Source organism: Colius striatus, chromosome 7 (genome assembly GCF_028858725.1).
Source record: "Colius striatus isolate bColStr4 chromosome 7, bColStr4.1.hap1, whole genome shotgun sequence".
Classification (NCBI taxonomy): domain Eukaryota; kingdom Metazoa; phylum Chordata; class Aves; order Coliiformes; family Coliidae; genus Colius; species Colius striatus.
In genome coordinates, this window is record NC_084765.1 from 2,959,895 (window position 1) to 2,979,762 (window position 19,868).

General features: G+C 40.6%; 1 protein-coding gene across 1 annotated transcript; it reads left to right on the top strand.

Moving 5' to 3' along the window:
• The first annotated feature begins 4,992 nt into the window (after nt 1-4,992).
• On the top strand, nt 4,993-12,512 carry LTO1 (LTO1 maturation factor of ABCE1). Its single transcript, XM_062000672.1, has 5 exons — nt 4,993-5,073; nt 5,902-6,007; nt 8,279-8,349; nt 9,305-9,422; nt 9,754-12,512. The coding sequence occupies exons 1-5, from the start codon at nt 5,015-5,017 to the stop codon at nt 9,820-9,822; spliced, it is 423 nt and encodes a 140-aa protein (XP_061856656.1). The 5' UTR covers nt 4,993-5,014; the 3' UTR covers nt 9,823-12,512.
• Nucleotides 12,513-19,868: the final 7,356 nt, after the last annotated feature.

The following is a 19,868-nucleotide window of genomic DNA, read 5'->3' on the forward strand; positions in this document are numbered from 1 at the left end:
TGATATCTTCAGTTCTGTTCTCCTGTTGTAACAATTTGATGAAGGAATATCCAAGGTGAAACCAATGAAAAAAGAAGAAGGGAAAACAAATGCTGTGAGAAAAGGATTCAGGGATTCTACTTACTTCCAAAGATTCATTTGTAATAGAGATTTCTATGCAAAAAAAAAAGCTCTACTGGTGTTCTTCTGACCTAGCACTTCATTGCCAATGCAATATTTATAATTAATTTATTGAATACATACATTGGTTTATTTTGTTACTGTTATTTATGCTCAAAATTCTATTTATATACTCCTGAAGGTGGGTTTTTTTAGTTGTAACAAATTTTGTCAAGTTTTGTAATCAGGAAATTTTAGCAAACAATAGCTTTTTAAATTTCTGTGCAGTATCAGTAGTGGAATGTGTACATTTGCAATAAAAAAAGAAAATCATCTTCAACACAGAAATCCAGCTGACTGTTTTGTCACTCTAGTCTAGAGAATTCAAGGAGCTTTAGCAAACCATGGCATCTGGCTCACAGCAGTAATGTGAAGATGGCCTCCCTTGTGAAGCTGAGGTACGACAGACAAGGATACAGAGCAACAAAGACGTTTTCCCAAAGCTAGGTAGGGAATGTCAAAGCTGGAGTTCAGCTCTGTCTGCTGCTGGTTACTGATGAGCTCCATGTAAAATAGTAAGACTAAGAAAAGTGTCTCTGTTAAGGAAGGTTTTTGGAAATATCTCATTGTATTTTGACCTCGGGATATATGAAGATCACCCCATCTAGTCATAGAATTATAGGGTTGGAAGGGAATTTTAGAGATCATCTAGTCCAACCCCAATGCAGAAGCACGTCAACCTAGATCCGATTGCATAGGAACATGTCCAGGCAGGTCTTGAAGACCTCCAAGGAAGGAGACTCCACAACCCCTCTGGGCAGCCTGTGCCAGGGCTCCCTCACCTGAACAGGGAAAGAGTTTTTTCTTATATTTAAGTGGAACTTTTTGTGTTCCAGCTTCACTCCATCACCCCTTGTCCTGTTGCTAGATACTATAGAAAAAAGGGATGTCCCAGCCTCCTGACACCCACCCTTTAGATATTTATAAATGTTAATAAGATCTCCCCTCAGTCTCCTCTTCTCCAGACTAAACAGTCCCAATTCCGACAGCCTTTCCTCGTATGAAAGATGCTCCAGTCCCCTGATCATCTTGGTGGCCCTGTGCTGGCCTCTCTCCAGAAGTTCCTAGGTTATTATTCTCTTAATACAGAAAATAAGTGAAGCTCAGTCTTAATCTCTGTGTGTACTTGTATTTTCCTCCCTTTCTTCATCATTATATCATAGAATAGAACCATAGAATCATTTAGATTGGAAAAGATCCTTAAGATCACCAACCATAAACATAACACTGATAAGCCCACCACTAAGCTATGTCTCTAAGTCTTTTAAATAGCTCCAGGGATGGTGACTCAATCACTTCACTGGGCAGCCTGTGCCAGTACTTGAAAACCCCTTCATGTAAGTATTTTTTCTAATGTGCAATCTAAGCCTTCCCCTGGTGCAACTTGAGGCTGTTTCCTCTTGTCCTGATTGCTTTAAACCTGAGAGGACACCTACCTAGCTGCAACTCCCCCTTAAGGTAGTTGTAGAGCTATGTCTGTGAGTGCTACCTGTAAGCACTTTCAGTTATACTTCAACTGCAATAAAGTAGTTGTGGATTTGCATCTATTCTATAAAACATACCCTTCCTATGTTGTTAAACCCTTCTGCTCACACTGCTCACAGCCTTTGAGGTGCAGAACACTGGAAGGACTGCTGGTCCTCAGCTATTCAGAAGAGATGATTCCTCAGGGAGATGGAAAAAGCCTCTATCAGGTATGGTTTCTCTGATTCTCCTTCAGTTGTGTAAAATCCACCTAGAAAATGCAAAAAAAGGGGAAGAAATATGTTGTGGGTGGAAAGCTGTTCCCTTTCACAACTGGGAACCACACTCTAAACAGCAGCCAGGGAGAAAGCTTTATTTTTGCCTGAAAAAAAAAAGATGTTGATTTCTAGCAGGAAAGAGACCAAATGTTTCCATTTGGAAACTCTGTGAGTCACAGGAATTGTGGATTTCTTGGCTGGCAAACATCTCCCATGGTGTTTCCCATTCTTCTTCGTGCTGAGCCACTGCCACACATCCGGAGCATTGCTGCTTCTCATGTGATGGGAGATATAGTCCTGATTTTCAAGTAGTTTTATCCCAGAGGTTTTCAGGCTTGGGGCTTTCTGATTTTCTATTTTTAATTTTGAGTTTTTCTCAGTCACTACATGTTTTTTTAGAACATTATGTATCTTTTAAGAACATTATGTTAAAAAAAAACCAAAACACACCAAAGCCAGAAACCAAAATAAATATCAGCTTTTACTTTTCTACTAAAAAATTTGCACCATTTCAATGGGAAACAGAAAAAATAAGGGACTTCAGAGGGCACATTGTTTAATTGAACCAGTGAGAGGGTTTTTAAGCAGATGTGACATCATTGTTCATGAATATTCCTCTGGAGCACAAAGATGAGCAATTTCACATTTGTGAACAGCATCTTGAGCTCTCTGGTAACCCTGTTTGCTGACACCTTTGGATTTGCATCTTCCACCAGCAGCACAATGCTTCTTACTGTAACAGCCTGGTTAGTGGCTGATTCAATATTTATTCAGAGGGAGGGAAGAATGCCAGGAGTTAAATTACCCTCACCACTTCCTGCAACAATTCAGTTTTCCTTGGAGGTTTCTCATCCAAGCTCTGACCAAACCCAGCTGTTTTGCTTATAAAATCTGACAAGATCACAGCTTGAGGTGGAAGGATTACTGGAAAATGCTTTCCCTACCATCAGACACCTGACTGGGTCAGGAACTTGGTGTGCAAAACCTTGAAACACCATTGTCTTTGGTTCTGTGGGAATGTAAACACCACCACCACCACCATCCACTAGATGTGTCCGGGCTGCTAGTTTCTCAAAGACAGAAGGATAATTGCAGTGCTTTCATTTGCAAGAGCACATTTTACAGCCCTAAAAGGTTTTTAAAGGGCACGTGTCAAGTGTCTCCTTGTGAAGTCTCATTTGGAAGCTGTGATGTGCAAATACTAGCTGTTAGAGTAGTGGGAAGGCTGTAGGGAAGGAGATACTGGCCATCTTCATTTCCACTTTGAGTAAGTGTAAAAAGCTGTAAATCCTTTATTTGAGAGCCTTAGTATCAACTTTACCTCTGCTTAAAGTATTGAAAGGACAATTTGTGGGAAATTTGGGATTTTACTCTGTCAGTGTGCCTTGTATATGAATGGAGAACGACACAATAAATTAGCTAAATGGACTTTCTCTCTTCACAAAACACACTGAAGCCAACCCTCCTTTTGGGCAGTGTCAAACACAATGAAAGCAGAGGTGCTTTTCCCTTAGAAATGAATGGGAGGAAAAAAAAGACTTCATTAGGACTCTGAATTTGGGGTGAATTTGTGACAGTCTAGGCACACAGCAAGTTTATCAGGAACTGCACTGGATGAGATTGATTGTTGAAGGTATGGAGGAATGCCCCCAAATGAAGGCGGTGCCCTGTAGCCTTCTTGCCAGGACATTATTATATTTTCAGCATTTTTCCTCAATCCCACGATCTACTGAGATCAAAGAACTTCTTTTTCATTTACTTCCAAAGCAAGATTTAAATTGTAGCTACTAGCTTAGAGGAAATCTTCAAAGATAGCTTGTATTTCCACTGACACGCTTTGCATGTGGTTCTGTGGTTGTGGAACAGGTAGGTACTCATAGAATCATAGAATGGTAGGGGTTGGAAGGGACTTTTACAGATCATCTAGCCCAACCCCCCTGCAGAAGCAGGGTCACCTAGATCAGGTCTCATAGGAACATGTGAAGGCGGGTCCTGAAGACCTCCAAGGAAGGAGACTCCACAACCCCTCTGGGCAGCCTGTTCCACTACTCCCTCACCCTCACTCACAACTTCAGAGATTTCATGTGAGATCCAGTGATCCCTATGCTTTAAATTTACACAGAAAAGGAGCTGGCCAGCTGATTACAGTTGCTCTACGTAAACCAGCAAAGCCTGCTGTGATGGAGCATTTTTAATGAACTTTGATGGTGCATCTGGTCATCTAAACCTTTAGTAGCAAGATTTAATTTTCACTCTAATGCAGTTTCGGGTTTTTTTTACTTTAGAACCATCTTTGGATTTTAAAGCTGTCTTTTTTTGAGCTTTCTGCCCTCCTGTGTTTGATTTGGAGGATAACAAACCCCTTGTACCCCTAATTGAACTGATGGATGACCTTGATGTGTTCAGAGATGCATTTTCACCAAGTATCTGGAAAACAATAGCATAAGCTGGCATTAAAATTCATGCTTATAAATAAGTATGGATACCTTTCCTTAACTTGTGCTGATCTGTACTATCAAAGGTAACCAAACAGCCTAGAATGGCACACTGATGAGTGGTTTGGGTGTTTGCATCAGAAATACTCACATTTGGGGTTCTAGGCATCAAAAACGCACTCCCTGAAAAGCAGAAACGTCTCAGGCCAAAGCAAAACCGGTTTGTACCGAAGCCCAAGGACTGGTGTGGACGGAAAGGAGCCTCTCCCAGCCCCTCCGGTGTCTGCACGGACCGACAGCACAGCACAGGTGGGACCTTCCGGAAAGAAGCTCAAAGAAATAGAACACAAGAATCTGCCGGCAGTAGTTCGGTTCCGTTTGTGTTTTTTTTTAATCGGTGCTACAACTCCCGAGAGTTTCACGTGTCAAAATAGACCCAAATCCATCGTTTTTGCCCTTCCCCATACGCCCCCCCCCGCCCCGGCCGCGGCGCTCCTGGCAGCGCGAGGGCGCCCCCTGGTGCTGGCCCCGCTGCGCCTCAGCCCGACAGGGCGAGGGGCGGGGCGAGGCGGAGGGGGCGGGGCAAGGGCGTCCTGGAGCTCCGCCCCTCTCCGCGGCCCCTCCGGCTCGCCGTCGTTTCCCGGCATGCACAGCGCGCGGCCGCGGGTTGGCGGCGCGATGGCGGCCGCGTCTGCCGGCTGTGATATGTTTGATGAGATCGTGATGGCCGAGGAGAGGTGGGGTTGGTGGAGGGAGCTTTCACTGCGGCCCGGGGACCTCTAGGGGGGCAAGTGGGGATGGAGCGAGTGTCTGCACGAGTTACCACCGGTAACTGTCGGCTTAGAGGGGAGAGAGGAGAGCGCCGCGGCTGGGCCCGGGCCTGTGTCTGAGCCTGAGCCTAGGCTTGGGATGGAGCTTCCACAGCAGGCGACAGGAATTGGGAAGGAAAAAGTGTGGGGCGAGGGACGGGTAATGAGCCTGGGAAGGAGGCGAGGAGCCTCCCTGCGAAGAGCAGGGAAATTCCTGCTTTACTCGTGCTGGGCGGCCGATTTGCCCGGTCTCGATTCTTCCCCTGTGTGAAAACTCGGCTCGGAGCTGTGAGCTTGTGATTAGCGCGGATGTTCTGTTCTTCTTGGGAGATTGATGTAAACTTGTTTGAAAAGATCACAGTGTGCATAATGGCATCTTAATTTAAACCAATGTTAGGTGATATTTCCGAATATGGACAGTTGTGTTTCAGATAAGATACAACATGTTTTGGTTTAGTAAGTTGCTTGTGTGCAGCGAGAGTTTGATATGAAATTAGAGAATCATGGAATGATGGGAGTTGGAAGGGATCTCTGGAGATCACTCAGCCCAACCCCCTGCTAAAGCAGATTCCCCTTGATCAGGGGGCACAGAAACGTGTCCAGGCAGGTTCAGAAACCTCCAGAGAACAAGCCTCCACACCTTCCCTGGGCAGCCTGGACCAGGGCTCCCTCAACTGAGCAGTAAAATAGCTTTCCTTGTGTTTAAATGGAACTTGTGTTCCAGATAACAAAAGCCTAATACTTCTGTCTGTCCAGGTTTCACGGTGAGGGGTATCAAGAGGGGTATGCTGAGGGCAGTCACGCCGGGGCTGTGGAGGGCAGGAGGTACGGATCGCTGCACGGCGCCAAGGTTGGGTCTGAGGTAAATGCAACAGTACTTAAGAATCACAGTGTTTTTGTCATTAAAAAGTTACTGTAGCACAGAAGTTGTTCTGCAAAACCTGATACATTGGTAATCTGAGGTCTGTTGTGTTACACCACTGTGTAGGACCCATAAAACTGGTTTAAAGATGGTGGTTTAGTTTGAACAGTTAAATAGATGGAGCTTATTACTATGTGTGGTTTTGATCTTGAAAGAGAGGATAAGAAGAAATGAATAAAATCCAACAGGCTTGCTTGGAAAAAATAGTGATGGAATGTGCATTTATTTTTGTAACTCAAGGTTGTGGCTAAAAGCCCCCCTGTACCATCTCCTGTGGCTCAGTGTTAAGGAAGAATATAGAGTGTTGAGACACCTTGTTGAGATATCAGTAAGCCTTCCTAGAAGGCAAAGGACTGGAGAATAACCTTACCTTGTCTCTTATATCCAGCTCAAGTTTATTGTAACGTGGTGTCTATTCAGTGCTATTCAATGTAGTTACAGTATTTTTGGACCCAAACTGCATTTTTTCAATCTTTGATGGGAAGCTGTACTACAGGATTCATGGCAGGCCATATTTCAAGTACAGCATCACAAATCTAAATCTGTCTAGCAGATCTGTTCACTGAAGACTTTTGGGTGATTTGGCAATTTGCCCTTTTGATATTTTCAGGTTTCAGAAAGTTAGTTGCCTACAGAAAGAATGGTGGCAGTGGCTTTAATCCACTCTGAAGTGAAAAAGGTAAACTGTCAAATTCTTAAAGGGTGACTCTCATGACAGTTTGCTATCTTTGGAAATATTTTCCTACTTAGGCCACAACTATGTAGTTCCATGCCGAGAATGTTCATCAGCCTCTAAAGCTGGACAGTTTTATGCCAAATGCTCCTAGACAGATTGTAATAGAGAAGTGCTGTCATCTACTTAGATTTGGGGAAGATACAGAAGACAGTCGGATTACAGACAACAAATCATGTTAAATGAGAGAAGGAGTAACTTGGGTAATCTGTCATCTTATTTTTGGTCTTGTGCAAAATCATGATGCTGATTTGATGCTGGCCTTGCTTGATAGATAATTACAGTAAGATGTTAAAGTGTCTGTTTTGGGACATCTCTCTCAGGCAGGCTTAGACACAGTATCTGCTTGGATTCAAGCAGAAGATGGGCACTGTTCTTCTGTGGTAGAACAGTGCTAGTTACACTGAGAAGTCTGTGGCTAAATGTGCAGGGACAGCTTTGGAGTGTGCAAATTAATCAAAGAGAATTTAACTGGAAGCCACACTTCAAATATGCTTTAGTACTTAACGGGATGTTAAATCCCAAAGCCATGCTATGGCCTTAAAAGCCTCCACGGTCTGTCTTAACAAACAAAAATCTGGACCTACCAAACACTCCCACTCTGTGCTGAAGTGGTTGCAGGCCACAGGAGCTTACGAGGCCAAAAGTGTTTTATAAGTTTAAATGGCAGATGTACAGATAAACATGTGGAGACCAAAGTGGGATTAGGCTGTAATGATGAGGCTGTAATGATGGACTTGGTTTCTTGAAGGCAGATAATTTTTGTTTCAGGTATCTACATTGTTTTTCTGTGAATGCAAAATCACTTCTGAAAGGGCCTCCAGATGACTTCTCCACTTGGTGCACTGATGAACTTACCTATGTTCCCATCTCATTGGGTGTCCAAAGTTGTAATGAAAAGCAGCAAGGCTAGCTTAGTCAGCTCCTCAGGCTTCTTTCTGATTCCGTGCTACCCTCTTGAGTTAGGTTGGAAAAATTGTTTCTGTATTAACTCAGGAAAAAGTGTGATTTTTCTCTTTGATTGACTTGGTAGCTCCCTTAGCCCAGCTGGTACACCTTTCAGCAGGGCTGTGTGTTGTGGGCTGCTTCAACTAACAGTGCCACAAAACCAAATACCAAAACATCTTAAATAGGTTAGGAGTTCAAATAATAAATCAAAGGAATAATAAATAAAGGTAAGAGCTGAAAGCATGTAAAGTATGGTTTTGCAGAATTGCTTTTTATGCTGCATTTTAAATATGTTATGCTCTGATGCTAGGCAGATTGTTACAAGAAGTTTTCTGACTCTTACAGTGTGTAACACAGACTGCTCTCATTTATCCTACCCTAATTTGCTCAGCTTTCCAGCATAAAGACATATTTGGATATCCAGGGAGTTGTTTCCTGATGAGATACAATGTAGTGCTTTATTTTCATTTGGCTATTTATACTACATACTGAGGGGTTTTTTTCCTCATGACATTCTTATAAATTCACAGATTGGCTGCTACCTTGGGTTTGCACTGACATGGCGGTGTCTGCTTCAGAAATGCACAGATGAGAAGAACAGGTAAGGTAAAAGAAAGAAACAATTACTCTTCCTTTAATCTTTTTTTTCCAAATGGCAGTGTCCAGTTTTGCCTCTTTCCCATGACAAATGCTGAAAAGCAGAAGAAACCACTGTGGTGGTGTTATATACTGGACCATGTGGTACTGAAAAGGGGATAAGGGTATTTGGTTTCTTCAGCCTGCAGAAGAGAAACAAGGGAGATACCCAGTTGTGCCACTTAAGGGAAAGTTCTAGATAAGGTGGAGACATGTTCCTTGCAGAGGTGCACAGTGAAAGGACAATAGGCAGCTTTCATAGTTTGAAACAAGTTAAGTTCTGATGGGGCAGTAGGAGAACATTGTTTCCAGTGCAAGCAGCTAAGCACTGGAACAAGTTGTCCAGAGAGAGTCTAGAAGCTCCATCTTTGTAGATTTTCCAAATCTATTTGGAGGTGGTGCTGAGCAACTTTTATCTAGCTTTGAAGTTAGTCCAGCTCTCACAGAAGGTGAACTAGATAGCTTCCAGCCTACATTTTTTAATGGCTTTTATTCTTTTCTCCACATTTCTGTCCAGTTTTGAGTAGCTTATCTGGTGGAATTGCCACTATACTGTCGTCTGATTTGATATGTGTTCTGGTGAGCTTTTTTTTTCTATTGCATTTCTTATTTTGGTCAATCATGTAATGACTATTTCTGATGACTCTTGAATATTTCTTAACTTTTGACAGGTAAGTTAGAAGGGGAACCTTAACTTTGTCAACTGTGCTACGACTTAATTTCTGATCATGACCTCAATATGTATCACTTTCAGTGAGCTACGTGGGAGAAGTTGAATTAAAGAAGGATGGAGGGCTAAGTTCTGTGCTCTGAATTGTGTTTAAGTGTTAGTATAATTATCATATTGACAAATTGAGAAAACTATATTAGACTCATTATTTTTTCTGTTCTGTTTTGATTTCCTTTTTTCCCTTTGGTAGCAAAAAGATAAAGGCTCTGGATTTATTAGTAAGGATGATTCAGAAGTTCCCATATGAAGACCCCACTTACGATAAGTTGCAAGAAGACCTGGAAAAAATCAGAGGCAAATTTAAACAGGTTTGTAGGATTAAGTTGTTATTTTAGCACAAAAATGGCATTAATTTCTGAAAATATTTCATCTGTAAACCTGCTCTAAAACACAGTATTTGTCGAGAGCAGTCATAGTGATGATGCTTGTGGTGAGGTGAATGAAGTGAAAATACTTGAAAATTCCCCAATTGAGATGCCAAATGAAAGAAAAACATTGTTAACATGAAGACTGAGAAGTTTATTTGACAATTAATTACAAGTGGGACCAGAGGAAGAGAAATGGAGGAATTATGAGATTTGTTGAACATTCTTCTTGGAGAACACATCCTTTGAAATGCTTTCATGTATTCTTTTTTAGGTTTGTTCAGTGCTAAATGTTCAGTCTGATTTTAGAATCAGTACTGAAAGATCTTCACTGACATTTTGAATGTAGCAGATGAAGATAAATGTGGATGACCAAAGAAGAAACATTAAGAGAACAGATAACTGGAAAAGTGTTTTATCGACTCTTATTTTATACAATATCAAAACAGTGAAGAGGTGCTAAATACTAAAGAGGAAAAGAAAACCGTTGATATTAAAGGGAAACCCATTGAACTTGCAGTAGTACTTCTCACATGTCATTTAACATGTATTGTCTCCAGGTTTTATTTAGGATTGCTGAAACACTACTGGTAAACCCATTCAATAGAAATATTTGCTTTAATTCCTCACTGGCTTTGCACCGATGGATTGATTCTTAAAAAGGAAAACAGAGACATTTGCAGAATTTCCTTATTTGAAGGGTCTATGGTGCTTAAAAATCTGTGTATGCAGATCATTCAGTTTACACAATGTGTAGATGTTACAGGTGAAGTAAAATATAATCAGTCCCCTGCAGACTTTGCAGTGGGAAACACTTTTGTGTGTTAAGAGTAGAATGACAAGTGAAATCTGAATGAGAAGAAAGATTAAGATACCTTTTATGAAGTCGCAGCAGCTCAGAATAGGAAACACACACTTTCCTTTTCAGACTGATGCAGCATGTGTGTGGGAGGGGAACCCTACCAAACCTCCAAAAAGCCAGCAATTTCAGTGATCAATGAGAGAAATGTGACTACCAGAAGAGTTGTAACACTGACACTAGTATTTGTTAGGACCTTTTATTTTCCAGTCTTGAAAATAGATTTCTTAGCCTCATTCAGAAAAAAGGATGCTGTCAGCTAAATGTATTCAACTGGGTTAGTTTAAGAGAAATACAGTCAGTTATCTTACCTGGAAAATGGTTCAGATATCTTTGCATACCATATGCAAAACAGTTGTATAATGAATACATACTTCCTTGAGTTGTAATGTGTGTGTGTGTCTGGCCAAGTCCACATGGCATAGTGGAGCTTCATAAAGACAGATCTGCCTACCCTGGGTATCAGAAGCTGGGAAGTATCCAGGTGAAGTTGAAGGACAGATTTTCATGTGGCCATATCCTTGAACAGCAGCACTTTGTGCCATTTAAACCATGTGCATATGTATTAAATACATAGAGATGACTTTTTAAAAATGATGATTTAAACAATAGATCATATAAAAATGTATTTTACAATGAATTTTTACTTGTTGTCTGTTTTTCTTAACTGGTTACGGGTGTATATCCTTTTGTTTAATTGTCTTATACATTAAAGTATTCAAATAGCTTTCATAAACGGTGAGTGTCAGGGCCATCTAGTGGAGAAGGTCTTTGTGTGTAAGAAACAGCTTCCAGAGTTCACAGATATCTATATAGAAGTTGTTAAAATACAGATTACAGAACATAATGTGTGCCAGATACAGCTCTTGTAATTAAGTGGTGGAGTTTCTTTGACAGAAAGTAATGTTGAGGTAGGATTCATCTGTGGCTTGTTTGCTCATTTGAGATCTTGGAAGGGACATGACAACATCGACAGTCTCTTCAGGGCAGTTGGTGTACAGCTGGCTTCTAATTGTTGTACAGCCAGCTTCTAATTGTTGTACAACCAAACCACTGGGAGCCAGCACAAGCACCAAACTGCAGGTGCCTGAAAATAGAAGCAAAATAAAATGCCATAACCTGTAATCTCAGTAAAAAGGGAGGCACAAAACAAAAAGATCACATACTGGAGTAGCTGCTTGCACTTTATAATCGCTTCAGAGAAATCCAAATTTGGAAAAGTTGTCTCTGCATCTACAAACTAGTTTATTTTTGCAAATCAAACTATTTTCATAGAATCATGGAATGGTAGGAGTTGGAAGGGACATTTAGAGCTCATCCAGTCCAACTCCTCTGCCAAAGCAGGTTCACCTAGATCAGGTCACACAGGAACATGTCCAGGTGGGTTTTGAAGACCTCCAAGGAAGGAGACTCCACAACCTCCCTGGGGAGCCTGTGCCAGGGCTCCCTCCAGTTTACTTCAGATTAATGAAAGGTTCTAGATATTTGCTGGTGATTAACTGACTCAAAATATTTTTGTTGGAGTTCATTAATTAAGCTTTAATTAAACTCCCCTTGGATCTGGATCTAAAAATAGCAGTTTCATAGTTGTTCTGAATGATAGTACAAAGAGAGGTAAAAACTGCTTTTTGTGTTTTAAAATGCAGCTTTTTGGGGGGAATCTTTGTACCTGGTGTACAAGAAATATATGTAGAAACAAGGGAAGGCATGTGAGAGCTCAAAGTATCTGTGAGGGATTTGACTACAGGAATGGATGATGTGTAAATTATATGCAAAGTGCTACTCTAGAGCTATTATCAAAACCAAAATGATTTTGATTTGCCTGAGGAGAGAAAGAGTCTTTGCAGATCAAGAGGTCAATGCCTGATTTGGAAAGTTGATTTGTTGGCTAATTTTCTTGTATTGCTTTAATTTTATTTATAACAAAATAATACTGCTAGAATAAACTATGATATAAATAGATATGTATATACATCTATTTAAAGATTGTAGCAACCAGGATTTCAGACTGGTATATGCCAGGTTTAGGGCTGTTAGTCCTTGAATTTAGCTCCATATGTATATACATACTGATGGGAGTCTCTTGTTCCACGAGTCTGTATATTTCTGAATATCTTCTGTTTCATGTCTTGTATGGGCCTGATGGTGTTTATTAAATGAGGTGTGGTTGACAATTCTGTTGGGTCTGTGGTCATATACTTTCTTCAGTGCCAATTTTTTTTAACTGTTTCATGCAACAGGGTTGTGGGATTTTCTGTGATACTCAGGGCTGTAACAATGGACTCTTCACAGCATCCTGTAAGAGTATTTTTATACCTTGTTTACAACTAAGGAGTTAAAACCCAGGCTACATCAAGAATGTTCATTTGCCTGAACCACTATGAGATGTCTTAATGTGACTCATTCCAAAAAGTTTTGCATTTTGAGTACTTAAGTGCTTCAGAATGTGCTTCTTGCCAACATCAAGAGTGGTTGAGTGCCTAACTTTTTTGCATGTTTGTATTTTGCCTATGTTTCTCAGATCAGTCACCTAGAAAATGAGGAACGTTACAGTTAGCAAACACCTCTGAAAGATGTGTGCTTGAGCCAACTAGAATGCTACTGGGGCAAAAAAAATCCATCAGCATTTCAAAAACCAGTATTCAATTTTGTGAGATGTAAGGGTATGGCTTCTTTTCTTTCAATACCTTTCCTATTATGTCAGCATCTTCCTAAAATCTGTAAGAAATGAAAACAAGTTCTTACAGATGACTTCATTAGTTTCACACCCAGCTTACTCATCTTGTGTCTTGAATGGTCAGAGACTGTGGTGGAAGCAAGTGTTCCTCTGTAATTAAAGACCCTTTTAGAAGCTCTGTGCAAAGAGAGGCTGAAGAAAGCTGCTGTGGACCACAGCCATTCAAGTTTTTCCTGATGTGAATGTTTGACTGTGCAACTTAAGTATTGCTCTAAAGGCTGGATGGAAAAGGTGGGGGGAGGGGGAAAATCCAATCTTGTAGGTCATAAAGTTATTGATAAAGTGAGCCATAGAGATTGTGGATTTGTGCTCTGTTGTCAAACAGGTTTGCAATTTTGCAGAAGTGCTTTATCTGTTAAGAACAGTTCAGATGGAAAGTTTCTGCTGAAATTATTGAAGTTGTTACGACTTAAAAATGTACCTCTGTGTTCACCACCTCTAGTTACTGCTCAGTTGTTGGGGAGGAATATTGGAAACATTTAACTTACAGATTTCTGACTTGCCTGGGCTGCGTTCTGGCCTGTTTTGTTTCTCCAGGATCATCTCTCATGATCACAGGGAATTTTGCTGAAAGTTGGACACAAAGCTAATTACTGCTAGTGTACTGAAGTCATTGCAGTCCAGGAAACATGTAATTTTTCTTTCTATGATATGTGATGAGTACAGGAAATAGTTTTGAGGCATCAGCAGAGAAAGGTAAACTGATGACAGTGAGTGCATTCCCTGGTGAATTGCTTGCTCGTTCAGTACTGTCTTGTAGGCATAGGATCATCAGCTGCTAATACCAAATTAGCCATCACTAGAACATGTAAATCTGGGTCATGGTACCATATCAGTCCAGTAAATTAATAAAAAAGGAATGGAGTTTGTTAAAGCTTCCTAGTAAAATGAATGAGTACAACACTTCTGTCTTCCTTCAGCAGCATACTTCCTTTCCACTTGTAAACTGTGATGTGAAGGGGATGAATTTCAGGTTTGAAAGAGTGTCTGGAATCAACAGATTTTTGAAATCAATCAGGAAAAAACATCTGGTTATGCATTTATTTCCTTGAAAATCAGCTCTGGAGGAGTAGTCTGTCTCATTCAAATCCTATTAGGTTTTTCTGAAACAAGGTTATGAAAACGTACATGTGGATGTGTAAGAAAAGTCTGGCTTCCCAGTTTGGCATGCCTTGTTTGGTTATGTGACTTTTGGATCTGATTGTTATTGAGGGATGAAACATATAAGCAATGATGTGTTTTAGTATGCACCTAGAACCTGTGCAAACCCCTGTTGCTGGGTTTGTAGATATACACCATTGAGAGGAAGAAAAAGAAAAGACTGGTATAACCACTCTGGTTTTGTAGGGTTATTTTTTGGTGAGTAAAGTACACATTTTGGTCAGTGTCTTTAGGATTCCTAGAAAGGTGGCACACTTTTATTGGTTCTTTTTAAGTAGATGGATTACACTGAGATAAAATTAAGAGTTTCAGTTGTTCAGTCGATCAGGTTCACAAGTTTATAAATATATAGTTTTTGTGTTTCAGAGAGATGCAAGAGAGAGTTTGAGCCCTGTCATGTATTTATGAATGCTGATTTGGTTCTGAAGTAACTTGCTGCATGTTCTTTTTAATTGCTCCATCATATTTCATATACATGAATTAATTAACTAATAATTGACTAATAACTATGTATCAGCTTTTGGCATGGCAAAATTGCCCACAGAAGATTTCTGAACAGGTGTAAGAAATAGCTTGTAGCTTTTTTCTTAACAAATTGGAAAGCTTGATTGTAGTTGTGCAGGATTTGTATGGATGGCATCTGAGAGAATGGCATCATGACTGAAAAAATTTAACTGATACTTGTTTATAATAAAATTATGGTGTTTATTTTAGCAAAATGTTTAGGCAGAAGGGAAGATGGATTGTTCAGTCTCTGTATCCTGACTGCACTCAACAGAACCAACATCACTGTTCATCTCTCTCATTTTTGGTTGTTTAGCAGCATATTTTGCTGCTTTATCTCAATGTAATGGTAATTCCACTTTTTAACCTTCAGCATCTTCAGGATTCTGGGGAAATAATCAGCCCTGCATGGAATCTTTCTTGATAGTAGGAACTGTGAGTCAGCAACCCTTTAATTTTTTTAGTTGCAGCTATTGTTCCAGCACCAAGCTTTACTGCTATTGTCCACTGTTTGTCCAGCTCACGTTTACTGGACTGTGGGAACGGATTAGGGTTTCATGGCTTTTTTTTCCTTCTTGCATAAACTCTTGATCAAAGACATTCCTTGGATGACAAAACACTGTATACTGTGTCACACAGTCCTGACCAGACTGCACGAACAGTAGTTTAAAAACACATGCCTACATTGTTCTCTAAACTTGCTTCTTTTTTCTTGCAATGTATGTGTAGACATTGAATTTTTGAGACTCCATTTACCTCCTTTAAAAAACACACATGCAGAAGTTATTGTTAATAAGCACTTGACAGTTTCTGAAATACAAGTAAAAACCCAAATGACTATTTGAGAGTAAGAACTGATGTAGTAGTGTGTCACTTTTAAGCACAACTAGAAGTTATGTCTGTGGTGTATTTCCTTCTTGAGGAGTCCCTGGCCGTGGTGCATTTAGTCAAGTGCACTGTAAACCTAAAACCACATGGACTTCTGGCATCATTTTCTGTGTCGTGTCCACAGCAGCTGGAGAATGGAGAATCATTTGAGCATAATTTGGGAATTCATAACCCTGTTTCACATTGATAGAGCCACATGTTGAGCGTCTGACTCTCTTTAGTTGTATGTCTCGCTCTTCTTTTAGTTCTCTTAAGCAAGGAGGACAAGTTTCAGAAACATCCTGTAGCATAATTCTCTTTTTCAAGTAGCTTTGACTTTGTGATTTGCCCGAAGTTCTTCAGCAGAGGCATGAAAGAAGTTGAAAGAGATCCCCAGAGACACCTTAAGCAGGTTTAGAGAGGGATCTAAAAACACGGAGGGCTCTATTTAGGTGATTGGAAACTTATCTGAGGACAAGAGAACACTTGTGTTTCCATAAATGTGAGGGTTTACATATACTTGGCAGTTCTGTTGAGCACTATCATGAAGAAATGAAGGCAGATGAACTCTTTCACTTCCTTGAAGAAGGGTATGTGTAGATACTGTTTTATGGTGGCTTCCATTTGAAAGTCTTCTCAAAAAGGCAGACAAGCCTTGCAAGGGGTTGCCTAACACAGTTACACCTCCAGGTGTATTTTCTGTTCGGATCCTGAATTCTAGAGTATCTTTATTTCTCATGGTTAAATGTTCTGATAATGGCAACCTCAGACAGGGAATGAGATCTGCATGTAGTGGTGCTTGTTGGGTTAGCTGATTTCAAAATTACCTGTTTTGGCAAACTACTGGATGTTGCCTAACACCAGTTCCACACATGCTACAAACAGAAAGATATTTTCCAGAAGGGAGGAACCCTCCTGATCCTTTGCAGTCCATGGGTGTCCACAAAAAGAGAAACCTGAATTAATATGTGGCTGATAGATGTATTGCCTAAAAGGAAGAAAGTGGTCACAGTGAAAGACTGAAACAGCTACAAAAATTTGAATCAAAAACATTAGATAAGTGTATTATAAGAAATAGTGTTTAGTTTTGAGTAAATAATTGCTGATGCCTTCTGGAAGCCTTGGGAAGAAGTCAGGTCTGTGCATAGCTATATTTAACAGTATACATTTGCAGATTTGATCTTCATATTTAAAGTATCCAGCAACCAAGTGTAAAGAGCTATGGGCCCCTGGGTTTTCAAGGAGCAAAAAAAAAAAGCTGTTCAGAAATAACACCCTGTATTCAAACAATCTAATAGTGATAAAATCTAATAAAAGGAGAAATAAAACATCAAAAAGCTCACTAGGCCGTTTCAGACAGTTTGCCATCAGAGTAATGACTTAGGACACCAGGTCACTCCCTTGGTGTTGGCTCAGGCGAGTTGTAATGCTCTAGTGGTGGTTTAGTGGTCCTTGTTAAACCATTTCCCCAGCTCAGCTCCTTGGAGCGCAGTGCTAATGTTACAAATAACATCATTGCGGTGAGGAACGTTTTAGCTGTTGTAGGAGACCAAGCATTTAATGGAACGGGGCTTGCAGATGGATTGAGGCAAGTGTCACAGAGCAGTCAGGTGGGCTGGATGCAATAACAAAACCACACCACTCAGCAACATGTAATCTGAAATGTATTTACTCAGCAGGCTGGGGATGGTGAGCAGAGAGCAGTTTCCATTCAGTGATGCACACACTACGTGCACAAATCAAAGCCCTAGACCTTCACCACATGGACCCAGGAGAAGGAAGACCCTTTTCTCCAGACAGTCAACATCTCAGGTCCTGGCTTGGAGTTTGCCCTGTGCATATAGCAATTCCTCCTTTGGTTGAGCTCTCTTCACGGTACTACACGGTACTAGATACGGTACTTGGAGCTCTCTCTAACCCTGAGGGGTTACCCTTTTAACCAGTTGTTGCCAGCACAATCAGTCCCAGGCCATTCTCTGACTTCTATATCTAAGGCCAGTTGCTGAAGGGGAGGATGTCCCTATCTCCTGTCCCCAGCTGTGTTACAAAGTGTGAATGTAGCAACAGTTGCCTAATGAAGTTCTTCTTTTGCTTCTTTGTTTTTCAGTTCATGCCAGATTAGTCAGCTGAGCAGATGTAGTCAAGGTCTTGCTTGACTGGGAAGTCTTTGGCGTTCAGGTAGGCTTCACCCCTTGACAGACACGTTGACAGTGAAGATTTTACTGTGGCTGTCCATTAGCATATATTTTGAATATGATGGGGAAATAATTTTCTACTGCAGTCTTCAAATGAGTGGACAGACTCGTATTCTGGTTTTGAGGTGGATTGCTACATGGGGGTTTTTTATCTGAAGGAACACTTCAAGGACATTATCATAACTAAGAAAAGTAACATAAGCCATAATTATAAGGAGGAGAGAGATGAAATCCATCTAGATGGATCTTTTTTCTTTCCCTCATCTCTGTAAGAGGGAAGAACCTCTATCAGCCACTAAACACAACCTCCTGTGTCCAGAGAGGCAACTTGAGACAGCTAAAAAGCTGTTGGTCTCTGTATGGTAGTGCCTGCCCCCTAAAAGCTTCAGGCTATTCCGTGGAGGAATTGATGCTCTGAAAACCACACTAAAACCAGCTTCAGGACTTCAGTAGAAGTGATGGTATGTACCCCAGGAGCAGATCCATTGCCCATGTGCTGGGGGTGGTGTGCAATGCTGCCTGTGTGCCTTATTCCTCACTTCCTGTGAGCACATAGTTTTTCTGTCAGTAGTTCCCTCTTCACCGAAGAGTTCTCAGAAAAATGATGGCTGTGAATACTTTGTGATTCCTCTGAAACGGGAGACTTTAAAATGTCACCTCTGCACAGGCAAAAAGTAGGACAGATATGAGTAGGGCTCTAACAGGGTCATCGAGAAACTCTTTCCATTTTCCCTCTTAAATGTCTGTTGCATTGAAGAAACAAAAGGGTAGCTTCTGCTCCTAAATCTCTACTCCTTGACCTGAAGGAACAGAAGTCTGGCGAATCTCACATTATCAGTGCAGTCCAGCTGACTAATCTGCAATCCCTTTCTCATCATTTGATTGGAATATGGCATGGAACTCAGTCAAAAGGCAGATGGGAATCTATGTTTGCCATGACAATGCAATTACTATTATCGGTTATATTTGTGGGATCGTAAAAATACCCCGTTTGTCTCAAGAGCTACATTTCCCATCAAATGATGCTGGCAGCAATTCATTAAAATGCCATCATTTATAGCTTTACAGCCTTTGTCCCATTGTAGCTTTTCAATGACGTTGCCAGGAATCTTTATTAGGGTATCTAGCCCACATGCCTGGGTCATTCCTATGATTCCTGTGAAATAATAGCTCCAAGCTTCACTTTCTCCTCTATCTTATGGAATTTTCTGTCACTTAGAATGCCAGGTAAGCTTGAATGTGAGTGGATTCTGAGTTCTTACAGTTAACAGATCTTGTTTATTCTTTAATAAAGAGCATGTAAGTGTTCATAAAAGGTCTGAGTTTGCCAATCACTCTCAATTCAGCAGTGGAATCGAGGATTTATTTTGGAGGTCTGTTGGAGGTTTTTCTGTGTCCACATCTCAATCTGATGTAAAAAAATACAGTATTTTTCCCTTTAATAAGCTACAGCATAGCCTAGCTGAACATGCATATTTTGTACAGCCTATAGTAAATTGTTTTTCTTGCTGCATTCTTGTCTTTCTGCCCTTTGCAACGTGAGTAATACTGGCATAGTTCACCCAGCTATTCAAGTTTAGTAGTCTGCATTTAGAGATGATGTTTGGGAGAAGGAAAACGTAAATAACAGAGCTGGCTCTGTGGGCTTAAACCCACTCAAATCACACAACACTGTGGTTGGTTTAACAGTTTATAAAACAGATAGGAAAGGCAAGACCCACTCAACGTGTTCATCAAAATGCAGGTTTACATTTCTCAGTTAGTAGTTTTTATCAGCAATATGATTTTTGTCCCAAATCAAGATTTCAGAAGTATGTCTTCATTCGATTTTGAACCATATAAAATCAGAGGGGTTAGCCATCAGTGATACAGAAATGAACCTCTCTTCATTTTTTCTTTCATTTTCTTTCCTTTAAAATAGGAAGAAATTGTGCAGAATAAAAGATCTACATGGAAAACAATGAGTCCATTTTGACCAAGTCAAATTTAAGCTTTGTCTTGATCTGTCTTTGAAGTCCTCGTGAATCTAATTCAGATGATCTTTCGCTGCTGGGCAAATCTTTCTC